The sequence below is a fragment of the Lactuca sativa genome, chromosome 2, assembly GCF_002870075.4.
Source record: "Lactuca sativa cultivar Salinas chromosome 2, Lsat_Salinas_v11, whole genome shotgun sequence".
Classification (NCBI taxonomy): domain Eukaryota; kingdom Viridiplantae; phylum Streptophyta; class Magnoliopsida; order Asterales; family Asteraceae; genus Lactuca; species Lactuca sativa.
In genome coordinates, this window is record NC_056624.2 from 156,855,266 (window position 1) to 156,868,684 (window position 13,419).

At 32.3% G+C, this 13,419-nt stretch overlaps 2 protein-coding genes across 2 annotated transcripts; one reads left to right on the forward strand and one right to left on the reverse strand.

The window, feature by feature from the left end:
- Positions 1–1,096: 1,096 nt before the first annotated feature.
- LOC128132408 (uncharacterized) lies at positions 1,097–2,247 on the reverse strand. Its single transcript, XM_052768962.1, has 2 exons — positions 1,644–2,247; positions 1,097–1,560 (listed from the first exon to the last, which is right to left on the reverse strand). Exons 1-2 carry the CDS (start codon positions 2,245–2,247, stop codon positions 1,097–1,099), a joined length of 1,068 nt encoding a protein of 355 aa, XP_052624922.1.
- Positions 2,248–5,214: 2,967 nt separating this feature from the next.
- LOC111883420 (probable glycosyltransferase At5g03795) lies at positions 5,215–7,316 on the forward strand. The gene is made up of 6 exons (XM_023879754.3): positions 5,215–5,581; positions 5,665–5,961; positions 6,119–6,408; positions 6,500–6,732; positions 6,819–6,976; positions 7,061–7,316. Exons 1-6 carry the CDS (start codon positions 5,378–5,380, stop codon positions 7,160–7,162), a joined length of 1,284 nt encoding a protein of 427 aa, XP_023735522.1. The 5' UTR covers positions 5,215–5,377; the 3' UTR covers positions 7,163–7,316.
- The last annotated feature ends 6,103 nt before the right edge of the window (positions 7,317–13,419 follow it).

Below are 13,419 nucleotides of genomic sequence, written 5' to 3' on the forward strand. Positions count from 1 at the left end.
CAGTATTCAACTTTTGAATAGCCCTTAAAACAGTATTCAACTTTTGGTTGACTACGGTCAACGTCGTTGACTACTATTTTTTGCCCTAAACTACTGTGTACAAGTGCCCAATGCCCAATGCACAGATTTGTGCAGTGTCGACTTGTACACCTACGATTTCGTATAAAAAAATAAAAAAAAATTAAAACCGTAGGTTTTTTCACAAAACAATAGACGAAACCCCAAAAACAGTAGATTAAAAAAATAACAAGTGCCCAATGCCCAATGCACAGATTTGTGCAGTGTCGACTTGTACACCTACGGTTTCGTATAAAAAAAAAATAAATTAAAACCGTAGGTTTTTCCACAAAACAATAGACGAAACCCCAAAAACAGTAGATTAAAAAAATAACGTATTCCCCCCCCCCCCCCCCCCCCCCCCAAACCGTAGGCTACGGTTTGGGATACCGTAGCTTAACCGAGAGGAAACCGTAGGTTTCCCAAAACCTACGGTTTTGTAGCTTTCAAATGAATTTTTTTTATACAAAACACGAAACAGTAGACAATATGGCGAAACAGTAGACGATTTTAGAAACCTACGGTTTTGTGGGCTATATTTGGACATTTACTAATTTTTGGCTAAAAATTGATAATCACTTCCTTAATTTGGCTAGATTAGTAATTAACACTTTCCTATATATATTGTAGTCTCTGTCATTAAATAAAAAAATTACTTTCTTTTTTATTTTCTCTCTCTCTATTTTCTGTTCCATTTTTATTTTCTTTATTAAACTCGGAAACACTTAGGTGCTGTTTGTTTTTCCGAAGTGAAACTGTCTGAAGTCTGCGGACCACCTCTGCGGTCCTCTGCAGCAGAAGAGGTGGACCAAAGTGCTGCAGACTGTAATGAGAAGCATGTTTGTTTTTTTAACATCTGCAGACTGCTGCAGATATTAAAAAATTTAAAATAAACTAATTTAATAAACCGAAGATAGTTTTTTAATACCAAAAATTTAATAATAGTAGTTTTAAAACATTGAAATAAAATTCAAACAACCAAATTAGTCTTATAATAACATTTTTAAATAAAATTCATAGAACCAAACTTTAATAATTTTCATTCCATATTTTGCATCAATTGCTCGACAATTTCATCCCGTAACTGGGTCAAATATTCACGGTCCGCTGCAGTACCATGTGTTGGAATCTCATCTTCATCATTATCAACGACTGCATTGTTATTCCGAACCGAGACATTTGGTTCATCATATCGTGCAAAAAACTCATCACGTAGTCCCTCTCTTCTTATAAAATTATGAAGCGCAAAACATGCTAGGGTTATGTTTCGTTGTGTAACCAACGAGAATGATGCCATCCTCTTCAATATAGGGAATCGTGCTTTCAAGACACCAAAAGCCCGCTCAATGACATTCCGAAGTTTTGCATGTGCATGGTTAAATTTTTCTTTATTCGTTAATGCACGTCTTCGACGGAAATCTCCAAGCCAATACCTTACATTACAGTACGGTGCCATAAAACCTCGAATGTTTGCATAGGCGGCATCACAAAGATAATATTTATCTGTAAAAAAGCAAAAAAAAAAAAAAAAGAAGTCATTTATTTTTCAAGCTAAGATAAAACTATTTAAATAACCATAAATTTACCTGGTGGTGGGAGCGGGAATGGTGCATGTGGATTTGCTAATGCTTCTGATAAAATTCTAGAATCGTGTGCTATCCCTTCCCAACCGGCCACAACAAACGTAAACATCATGTTGAAGTCACATATTGCCAATACGTTTTGGTAACAATCGCCTTTTCCCCTACTTCTATATAAATCCCGTTTGTTTGCAGGGACAACAGCATGTATCAAAGTGCCATCAAGTGCACCAACTGCTCCCTTGAACACCCGTCGTAGCCTCCTATTATGTCCCGGAATATTTGGATTCGGATTAAAAGAAGTTGGCACTATAATGTCATGTGCGAAAAGCAACATTTTGTCCAACACTTTATGAAAAAACTTATGAATTGTTTGCTTTGAGTGTTGAAATCTCCGCTTGATAATCACATAACGTTGGTTATGACCGATCATCATCAAAAACATAGCCATCTTCTCCTCAACCGACACATGTTTGCTATCCTTTAACGCGTAGTGTACTCTAAAATGAGCACATAGCCGAACAAATGATTCACGGGACATACGTAGCACTTCAAGACATTGTAGAGGATTACGGTGAAGTAACTCTAACGTAAATTCATGTCCTGTCATTTCCGAATCGTTGTCCCGCACTCGTTTGACACCTCTCTTCCAAAAGTAGCGGACGTACAAGTACATAAGAATTATGAGTAATATCTTTTTGTCGTGATCCATTACAAACCTATTAATCAACAAAACATAACATAACATAAGATAAAAACATAACTTAAATCTCAAGTACAAAAAAATATAAAATAAATTTCAAGCGCCAAAAAACATAACATAAATTTCAAGTACCAAAAAACATAACATAAATTTCAAGTACCAAAAAACATAACATGAATTTCAAGTACCAAATAACATAACATAAATCTCAAGTACCAAATACTAAAAATAACATTCAAGTAGAAATAACCAAAAAACATAACCATATAGTTCCAAAACATGCAATTAAAACCTAAACAACTCAAACATATAAAGTCAACGAACGATCTTTCCATCCTTTAAAACTCCCAAGCTTGTAGCTGTCATCTCGATCCATCCTCTTAATATTCGTGGATCATTAGGCAAATTTACCCACATCTCTCTCATACTCATGGTCCCTCCAAAAATGTGATACGCAGCAAATCGTAGAGGGTCTATTGGGTCTAACTCGAGCAACTCAAGCTTCTCTAAACATTGGGGAATTGTTGGCCCTTGAGTCAAATGACGTAGAGCTTTTTGCATCTCCAATGCTAAATCATCAGCAGTAATAGAAGCTTTAGGCGAGGCAGAAGAAGGTGGATCAGGTGAGGCACTAGGAGCTCTAGGTCTAGGAGTTGAGGGTTTGGCCCTTTTGTTGGGGTTACCAGAAGGTGAAGCAGTAGAAGGTGAAGCAGCAGAAGGTGAAGCAGCAGAAGGTGAAGCAGCAGAAGGTGAAGGTTGAGTAAAATGCTCACTAGTATGATTGGAAAAGAAATCATCCTCATCTATGTTAATAGAAGGGGCGTCCATAAGATGTAGTGGTGCGACATGGAAAGATGATGATCCATGTCCCGATGGTGTTTGGGATGTGGCATAACTGAGATTACCAGATGCACTGTTTCCATCAAAGAGTTCTGCACAAAGCTCTGGAAACAATAATGGGACGGTTTTCAAAGAAGCGGCTTTCGGATGTCCCTAAACGCAATCAATGTAACAAAAGTAATATAAGAATTGGCAACTATATAAACAAAATACATATAAATATGTGTGTGTATATATACCTTTTTAAAGTCCTCCCACTCCTCATTTGTTAAATTAAAAGTATTTGTTTGGGGATTGTAAAGGTTTCCAGTTTTATTTTTTAAGTACAACCATCCTGTGTATTTGGCTTTAAGGTTATCATAGGCGTTTTTTAATTGTCGTTGACTCAAATCCACGCCATATTTTTCCTTAATGGTTGTTCCTAACTTGTACCATGATTGTTTGTGCAAACTCAAACCTTTTCTACCCACGGTTTGTACTTCTTCAATACAAGTGAGCAATAAGCATTTTGTTTGCTCATTGGTCCATGTATGTTTATCTCCCATCGCTAATAACAAAAAAATATAAAATACATACTTTAGCAAAAAAGATTAATCATATTTCAACATAATCAACAAATACGTTTAGCATATTCAACAATTTAAGCACAAACTTGAAAAGAAGCATAAACTTGATCTCCATTCAAGAAATACAAGTGATAACAATTCAACAAATAAGTTTAAAAAAACCATTTGAGCTAATGATTTCAGCATATAAACTAATATACGAGTTTATGATTTCACAATATAAGTATATGATTTCAGCAAGGATTATGATTTTACCCAACATTCATAACAATTCAACACAAAAATTCATGAACCTAAACATAAATCATGGCTCTAATTAAAGAACAAAACACAAACTCCTAGAATTATAACAAAGCACTAAAGCAGAATTTTAACTCAATTTATGCTTGCAATATCTCTAACTGCTAGAATTATAACAAAACAAAAATTCTCTCTATGGTGGATCTGTAAAAAAAAGGTCAATTATGCCCTTATGAAACCATTCAAATCATGAGATTATCATCTTATTTCACAGCTTCAAAGCTTATTTCACAGCTTCTTTCTTCAATCATATTTCACAGCTTCAATTTTATTTCACACTTTCAAAGTCAATTAAGAAATCTGGACAAAAAAAAAAAAAAAAAAACAAACCTGTGTGCTGTGATGTTGAAGACGAAGGCAGATGGAGGATGGGCAGTGAAATCGGCGACCACCAGCAGCAAGGAGCGGCGAGCAGCAGCAGCAGCGACGGCGACCGGCAGCAGCGACGGCGACCAACAGCAGCGACGGCGACCAAAATTCTTCCGGTCTTCAACACGTTCGACGCCAAGAAAGAATGAACGACTTGCGGCTGTGGTTTTGTCCGTGTCTTTTTTTTTTGTTATTAGGTTTAGAAGTGCTGAGAAGAGGTAAGCCCAATGCTGCGTGGGGAAGAGGACGGGAAGAGGTTTTTAAGCCCGAAGCCTTCTAAAAATCAAACTGCTGCGAATTTAAAAGTGCTGCGCGTGTGCTGCGCCGCGCAGCACTAAGAGGTTAGAAGAGGATTTTTTTAAAAAACAAACACAACCTTATAGTGACAACTGATGACACGACACAAAACTGAAATCGAATTCGTGTTTGTGTCGAGAGTAGAAAACACGATGTCGTGTTCAAAATTCGTATGAAATCAACATGATTTAGCATTTGTTTGTCGTGTTATGTATGATTAAACATTAAGTAAATTAATTTGTATTTTATATTATATTTGTCGTGTATTGTCGTTTTTTAATTGCTTTATTTTTGAGTTAATTAAAAAAATACGACATCGTGTTGTGTCGTGTTCATATTATTTAAAAAATTGTCGTCGTCGCATCACACAAAAACACGATATGATTATACGATTTGTCACCCTATACACAGTTAAACACTAGATTAATCAAAAATTTATAAATAAGTAATCACTATGTATTAATCAATGATATGAATTTAGAAAATAAACTATTTTAATCTGCGGAGCTGGTATAGATCAGTGCATCTTTGAACTTTACAATTTCACACTCAAACGCTACTCCGCTGTCGTCTCCCTGAATCTACACTCGCCGTTAATAATACCGCGAAAAATCCTCGCCGGTGCCGGCAACCTATACAACTTCTGCGGATTACTCATCCCACGAATGTCGGCGGCGAAACCTCCTTCGTCGCAATCACTACCATCCTTCACCTCCATCTCTACAAAACAAGGATTGATTTTAATCCTTTCAACCCTAACCCTACTTACATTCACTTACGTCTCCTTCAGCTCCTTAGGCTCCGGTCTCCAATACAACTACTCTTATTCTCCCCCTACAACAACAGTAACATCTGTTTCCACATTGAAGGTATGCGCTATTTCGTTATTTGTTCAGATCTTTGTATTGTATGCAATAATTCTTACTCTTTTGGACTTTGAAATGGTAAACAGGAAGATGTGGATGCGGAGGATGGTGCAAGTCGAAATCCGGATGGGTTTTCGGATGTATATCATTCCCCGGAGGTATTTAAGCTGAATTATGCAGAGATGGAGAAGAGATTTAAGGTTTATATATATCCAGATGGGGATCCAAAGACCTTTTATCAAACACCGAGGAAGCTCACTGGGAAGTATGCCAGTGAGGGGTATTTTTTCCAGAATATTAGAGAGAGTCGGTTCCGGACTGAAGATCCAGATCAAGCTCACTTGTTTTTCATACCAATATCATGTCATAAGATGAGAGGAAAGGTGCGTTGATCTTAATTCTTTTCTCCATCTTCTCTGTTTACGGATCAATTGCATTATGAGATTTGTTCTGCAAATAAACCACTACAAATTAGATATGGTGTATTATGATCTTGTTAGTAATTGCCAGATTCAAGTGATCTTTTGCAATGAAATGCAGGGAACTTCATATGAGAACATGACTATAATCGTCCAAAATTATGTTGAAGGGTTGATATCAAAGTATCCATACTGGAACAGAACCCTAGGTGCTGATCATTTCTTTGTCACTTGCCATGATGTTGGTGTAAGAGCAACTGAAGGTCTTCCACTTCTTGTAAAGAATTCGATAAGAGCAGTGTGTTCTCCAAGCTATGATGTTGGATTTATCCCTCACAAAGATATTGCTCTTCCTCAAGTACTCCAGCCCTTTGCTCTTCCACGTGGTGGTGGAGATGACATTGAAAACAGGTTTCCATTTTAATTTTAGTTTATGCTTTCTCATTTACCCTAGAAATTGGTTTATTATTATTATACATTCTTGTCGTCTTTTTCAATCTAGGACTACACTTGGTTTCTGGGCTGGACATAGGAATTCAAGAATCAGAGTGATTTTAGCAAGAACATGGGAGAATGACACTGAACTTGACATTTCAAACAACAGAATTGATAGATCAACTGGTCCTCTTGTATATCAAAAAAGATTTTATAAAACCAAATTCTGCATCTGCCCTGGTGGGTCCCAAGTCAACAGTGCTCGTATTGCAGATTCAATCCATTATGGCTGTATTCCAGGTAGACATTCTTTCATCATTATAACAAAAAGTTTCCACCTTTTATTGTTATTGTTATATATCTAATTGGTTGATTATAACTTACAGTTATTCTGTCTAACTACTATGATCTTCCATTCAATGATATTCTTGATTGGGGGAAGTTCTCACTCATACTCAAAGAGAAAGATGTGTATGATCTAAAGAAAATCTTGAAGGACATATCCAATCAACAATTTGTCACTCTCCACAACAATTTAGTAAAGGTGCATTTTGTTTTTTTAAATTTTATTTTACCCTTTTGTGAATAAGAAATGGCTAAATAAAGAAAGTCTGTTTTACCCTTACAGATTCAGAAGCACTTCCAATGGAACACACCTCCAATCCCTTATGATGCTTTTCATATGGTGATGTATGATCTATGGCTGCGTCATTCTGTCATCAAATACTAGAAAAGTCAGGTTTGCCCTTTTACAGAAAATTGTTGTTTTAAAACCTTAATTACTATAGTACACATTTTTTCATTTTTTTGGACTTGTCATATGTTTACAAACATGTCCAATGTCTTGATTCTAATCCTTTGTAAATTAAGCCTTTTTTTTTTTTTTTTTTTTTCTAATTGGTTGAACAATTTGCAGTAATTCTAGTAGAGACTTAAAAAGGATAGGGTAGATTGGTTTGCTTCACTTACGAACTCGACTATGGCTTTTAGATAGTGTTGTTTCATACTAGACTTTTATAAAAAAAAAAGAAAAAAAAGACTTCTACACAACATGAATTGAAATTGTGACAAAATTGAAATCGAATTTGTGTCATTTCTAGTGTAAAAAACACAACGCCATGTCGTACGTGTTCAAACTGGCCACCCTTTTTGACACTTTCACATGTTGAGCAATCTAGATGACATAATACGAATCCAAAATGATGAATCGTATAAATAAATTGGTGGATTAGTAAACTTTTTTGATTTGATGAATCGATGTTTGGTGTCCTGAAAAAATAATAATTAACGAACAAGCTCTACCCGTTATGAATTAAGGGTGTGAATTTGAGTAATAATGTCATGTTTTGTTTGACATGACACGACAAAGTTATATGTAACATGAATTAGACGTAAAAGAACAAGAAGTTGTGTTTTTGTTAATTTATTTATTTTTTTAATTTTTTACCAACAAGAAAACAAACAAATTAAAACACGACAAAGATAACGTAAATAACTATTAGTTTATTTAATTCATACACAATTACATGGGTATCAAAAATATATCATAGGAAACCAACAAACATTTTACGAACATAACGAAGAAAGTTGGTTATCAATATGTTTAGTAACCTACATGTTTGGCTAATAGTGTCTTACCAATTGATTAATCATGGTATAAAAATTTTAAAACTATGGTAATATATATATATATATATATATATATATATATATATATATATATATATATATATATATATATATATATATATACACACACATTAGGGAAATGTAAAGGTTAGGAATAAATTTTAAAAACATTCCTAATTAAAAAAAAAGAAAGCACAATGTAATAGTTGTACACATTTTCCAAAGCACAATTCTTTATAAAAAATATGACAAAACTTCATAAATGGTCGTTGTGGTTTCATAAAATCTGAAGTTTAGTAATTAAGTTCGAAAAACCTCACAAATGGTCCACGTGGTTTGCAAATATGGTCCTGTGGTTGTCAAAATTATATGGTTTTGGTCCAAAAATGTTTGGTGGTGCACCAGTGGTTCAATTTTGGATGCATTGTGCGGATTTGGTCCCTATGTCGTTAATTTTAACAGATTGACTGTTAACTTTTTCAAATGCCTATTTTACCCTCAGAGACCATTTTTGCAATTGAGTCTTTTTACCAAACCACAAGGACCATTTATGCATATCATCTTTTTAACTATTGAAGTATTATATAATAGTTTTTTAATTATTTTTTAATTTCTTTTTATTGGATTAATATTTTTTATTGGATTATTATATATTAATAAATATTATTTTTAATATATAATATTTAATATATTAATAATATTATTTTATTGGAGTATTGATTTCTTTTAATTCTTTTTTTAATTTCTTTTTTATTTGATTAAATCTTTTTTATTGGGTTATTATATATTATTAAATATTATTTTTAATATATATATATATATATATATATATATATATATATATATATATATATATATATATATATATATATTAATGAGTATTACTTTATGGGATTATTAACTTCTTTTAGTTATTTTCTTTTAATTTCTATTGTATTAATTCTTTTTTGTCGGACCGAGTTTTGAGACATTTTTTTGGATAAAATCATCAGTTTCGGACCTTTTTCTTTGTTTTTATTATGAAGAACTGATTTTTTTGTTTTTACAGCCCAAACATATTTTGGTTTATTTTGTTGTTGAAAAGTTTTTGAATTTTTGTTCAACCATTTTCGATTGTGTTTTGATTCAAATAAAATTGTTCTTTCGTCACTCTCATTATCTTCTTCTACCAACTTTTTCAATTCAAGTTTTATTTTATTAGTATTTCCTTTTTTAATAAAGACTTGATTTGGAAACACAACATTATTGTACCCTTGAGCCTAGGATAAACCACTATATTTGATTTAAGATAATGTTATCTTTTGTCTTTCAACACTTTCATGTATTCCTCTGAATCTATGAAGACTTGATCTACCACAACTCTTGGAATTGGTTTCTCATTCGAAACATCATCATCATCACTCACATAGTCCTCAACTACAACAATATCATAAGAATCACAAATTTTGGATGTCGAAGGTTGATCAATATTTACTTTCGACATTGAATCATTACATTCTTTACCTTTAGCCACTGAATTAACATTAATGTCAGACAATCGTGAGCAATCGACACATTCCTCTGCCTCAATTTCACTGATATTGTCAACATTATCATAGATATCAGCAAAATTTTGTTGAGAACCAAGTGTCGATTTCTCAATCATGTTCAAAATCTTGACTTGTTCATTTTTGGTTAAGGTTTCATTCACAATTTTTACAAGATCATCAACATTCAAACATTCATTTATATTTACAATACCATATGCGTAAAAATCATTTGGAATTTTATCATATTCAACTATATTACTTTCACAGTCATATGTTGTTTCATCAATTTTTCTCTTTCAAACGAATGGAAAGGAAGCAATTTCCAATGATGTTCATCATATGTCAGCTGAATGATAAAATTTTGTTAGTTTAAGCATCGAAATGTCCATTCTAAGTGAGTCTCTATCCGTTAAAAGATTTTTTATTCTAAGATCAAGAGATTCCATTAGTCCTTTCTTTTTCTATTTCTAGCTTCATATAATTGGGATTTGGACTTTTCTGCTTCACTACTCATGGAGATTAACATGTCATTAAGATAAGCACACATATTATCACTTCGTCTAGAAATTGTGGTAAAATATGTCTCAAACTCGGTCCTGCAAAAAGAATTAATAAAATAGAAATTAAAAAAAAATAACTAAAAGAAGTTAATAATCCTATAAAGTAATATTCATTAATATATATATATATATATATATATATATATATATATATATATATATATATATATATATTTAATATTAAAATTAGTATTTATTAATATATAATAATCCAATAAAAAAGAATTAATCTAATAAAAAAGAAATTAAAAAAAATCAATACCCCAATAAAATAATATTATTAATATATTAAATATTATATATTAAAAATAATATTTATTAGTATATAATAATCAAATAAAAAGAATGAATCAAATAAAAAGAAATTAAAAAAAACTAATATATAATACTTCAATATTGTTAAAAAGAAGATACACATAAATGGTCCATATGGTTTGGGAAAAAGACTCAATTGCAGAAATGGTTCCTAAGGGTAAAATAGTCATTTAAAAAAAGTTAACAGTCAAACAGTTAAAGTTAACGACATAGGAACCAAATTCGTACAAGGTATTCAAAATTGGACCACTGGTGCACCACCAAACCTTTTTGGATCAAAACCGCATAATTTTGACAACCACAAAGTCCATTTTTGCAATTTTGTCTTTAACAAATGGTCCTTTTAGGCGACGTCGTCATTTTTTGGCCGTTAATAGAAGGACATTTCCGTCATTTCACAAAACAAGGACCATTTATGAAGTTTTTTCTTTATTTAAAAAAAAAAGAAAAAAACAGCCTAATATCCCATTGCCACTGCTTCCAACCTCATATCAAATAACACACAAATCCTATCTTCCAATCAATTACAAATTGAAACTTCATGATTCTATAAGGAAAATAAAAAAGCCTAATATCCCATTGCTTCCAAAAACGTAATCCAAAAACCACCTAAAATATTTTTACGAAAATCACATACAATTAATATCCAATCTAAGAACTTTACCTCCAATATTAATATCAGTCTATTCCGGTTTAATCATCAGCTTCTCTAATTTAAAATCTTTATTGAGCTTGAATGAGCTCTTATAAGCAAATCGATTGTTCAAGAACGATATAGATATTTGTTTTGCTGCAATAACCTGTTATGAGTTAAAGGAAATTAATAGATAAAATCATAAAAACTATCAATATCACAACCCTCCTTGTCCTTTTTTCTATATTTAGACTCATAAAAATTCTCAGTAATATAAATTTATTTTACATGAGTGAGATGTATTGACCTCCAATCCTAATAAGTAAAAGCTAGATGTACAATTACAAGTTATAGCATGATACATTTAATGAGTAACAATTCAACGATATTGACCACTTATTGTACTTAAATATCAATTCCAATTAAAAATTGTAAGAATGAAACACCAATCTTGGCGAAACATTTTTACAAACACCTGGGCGAGCTTACAAGTTTCTTACATTGTTCACCAAAAGAACTTTCAAACCTACTTATATAACTACAAAACTGGAAATATCTAATCTATAGATTCAAACAACATGGACTAACTTGATAATTTGGGGGTGTTGAAGAAGAAATAGAGAACATAAACCTCATACCTGAAAACCAAGAACCCATGGAAATTTGAATATGTTCATATGTAGGAAGTTGAGGGGTGTTGATGTTTAGAAGCCATGTCCTGCGGCATGTGTATAAACAATGAAACAATAGAATAGTCGGTGAAATTGATGAGGATACAAGACATTTTATATATGTGTACTATTTTAGTAATCCTAATGTGAATATTAACATTTGATTATTCATATATTCAAAGATAATCTTTTTGTCTATTTATCTCTTATAAAGGAGACTCTAAATAAATAAGGTTAATGACCTAGAAATGTAATGAACTTTTGTCTTTGTCCATATTTAGGTAACCATGTTTTTTTTCGTTCACATTTGACCATTGAACTTGTTTGACCTGTTTAAAATAGGGTAATATGACCGGTAATTACGGTAATATTACCCTATTATGAACAGGTCAAATAAGTTTATTGGTATAATGTGTACGAAAAAAACATGGTTACCTAAATACGGACAAAAACCAAAGTTTCTTACCCGTTTTGGTAATACTGGACAAGAACCGTCTTAGGGACTGTGTGCCCTGGGATCAGGCTCCGACAGTTAATGAACAATTAGGTTAGGCTTGGTCTAACCCAGTTTAGTCCCGACTAGTCATGGGCTAAGTTATGTTGCTCGGTCTTTAAAACACATACAACCTAGCCCCTTAAGCGTATACAACCTAACCCCTAACTAGCTAGGCCTAAACTGGGTTGGTCTAAGACTTAACCATCTCCTCATACACAAGACCGGGCAACCCAATTTCATTTCACATCAATGGATCTTATGACTACTTGCACTTAACATAAATAACCCAATATTACCAAAATAGGTAAGGAACTTTGGTTTTTGTCCAAATTTAGGTAACCATGTTTTTTTTTCGTATACATTAGACCAGTAAACTTGTTTGACCTGTTCATAATAGGGTAATGTTACTGCTAATTGCCGGTCATATTACCCTATTTTGAACAGATCAAACAAGTTCAATGGTTAAATGTAAACGAAAAAAACATGGTTACCTAAATGTGGACAAAGACCAAAATTCATTACCTTTCTAGGTCATTAACCCAAATAAATATGGTTCAAGATAAGTTTCATTCTTGCATCATATTCATTTAAAACCTCTACAATCTTTTACCATTCAAATAATTAGTGGTTACCATTTAAGAGTTTAGTTTTTTGAACTTATATCTTATAATTACTAAGAAATTGATTAGTAGCTGAAAAGTTTTTATTTTAGTATAAAAAGGTCCATCATATGAGTTACATACACATACAACTCACATAATGAGAAATAAAACATATAAATGTTTTTGGATATATAATAACATTACTTCCATGCTTTTCTATTCACATTTTCTTTTCATCTCTTAAAGTTATTGTTTCATAGAGTGTTATTAGCACCTAAGAATTCCTTAAACTCCATTGGAGATTGCTTTATCTCTTATAATATTTTTCACTTTGGTTAAAACTTTATTCCATGATCACCAATATAATCTTGGTTATGATTTTCACAATGTAATTGTAAATTTGAAAGCGACTAAGATGTTACATTGTTTCTCTTCTCTTTTAATATTTATTATCTAAACTGCATGAAATTGGAAAATAATGCATATGTAGGAGGGTTGCTTCAAATTTACATACTAGAATCGATACCACTAAAGAGGTAGACGGTTGTTAA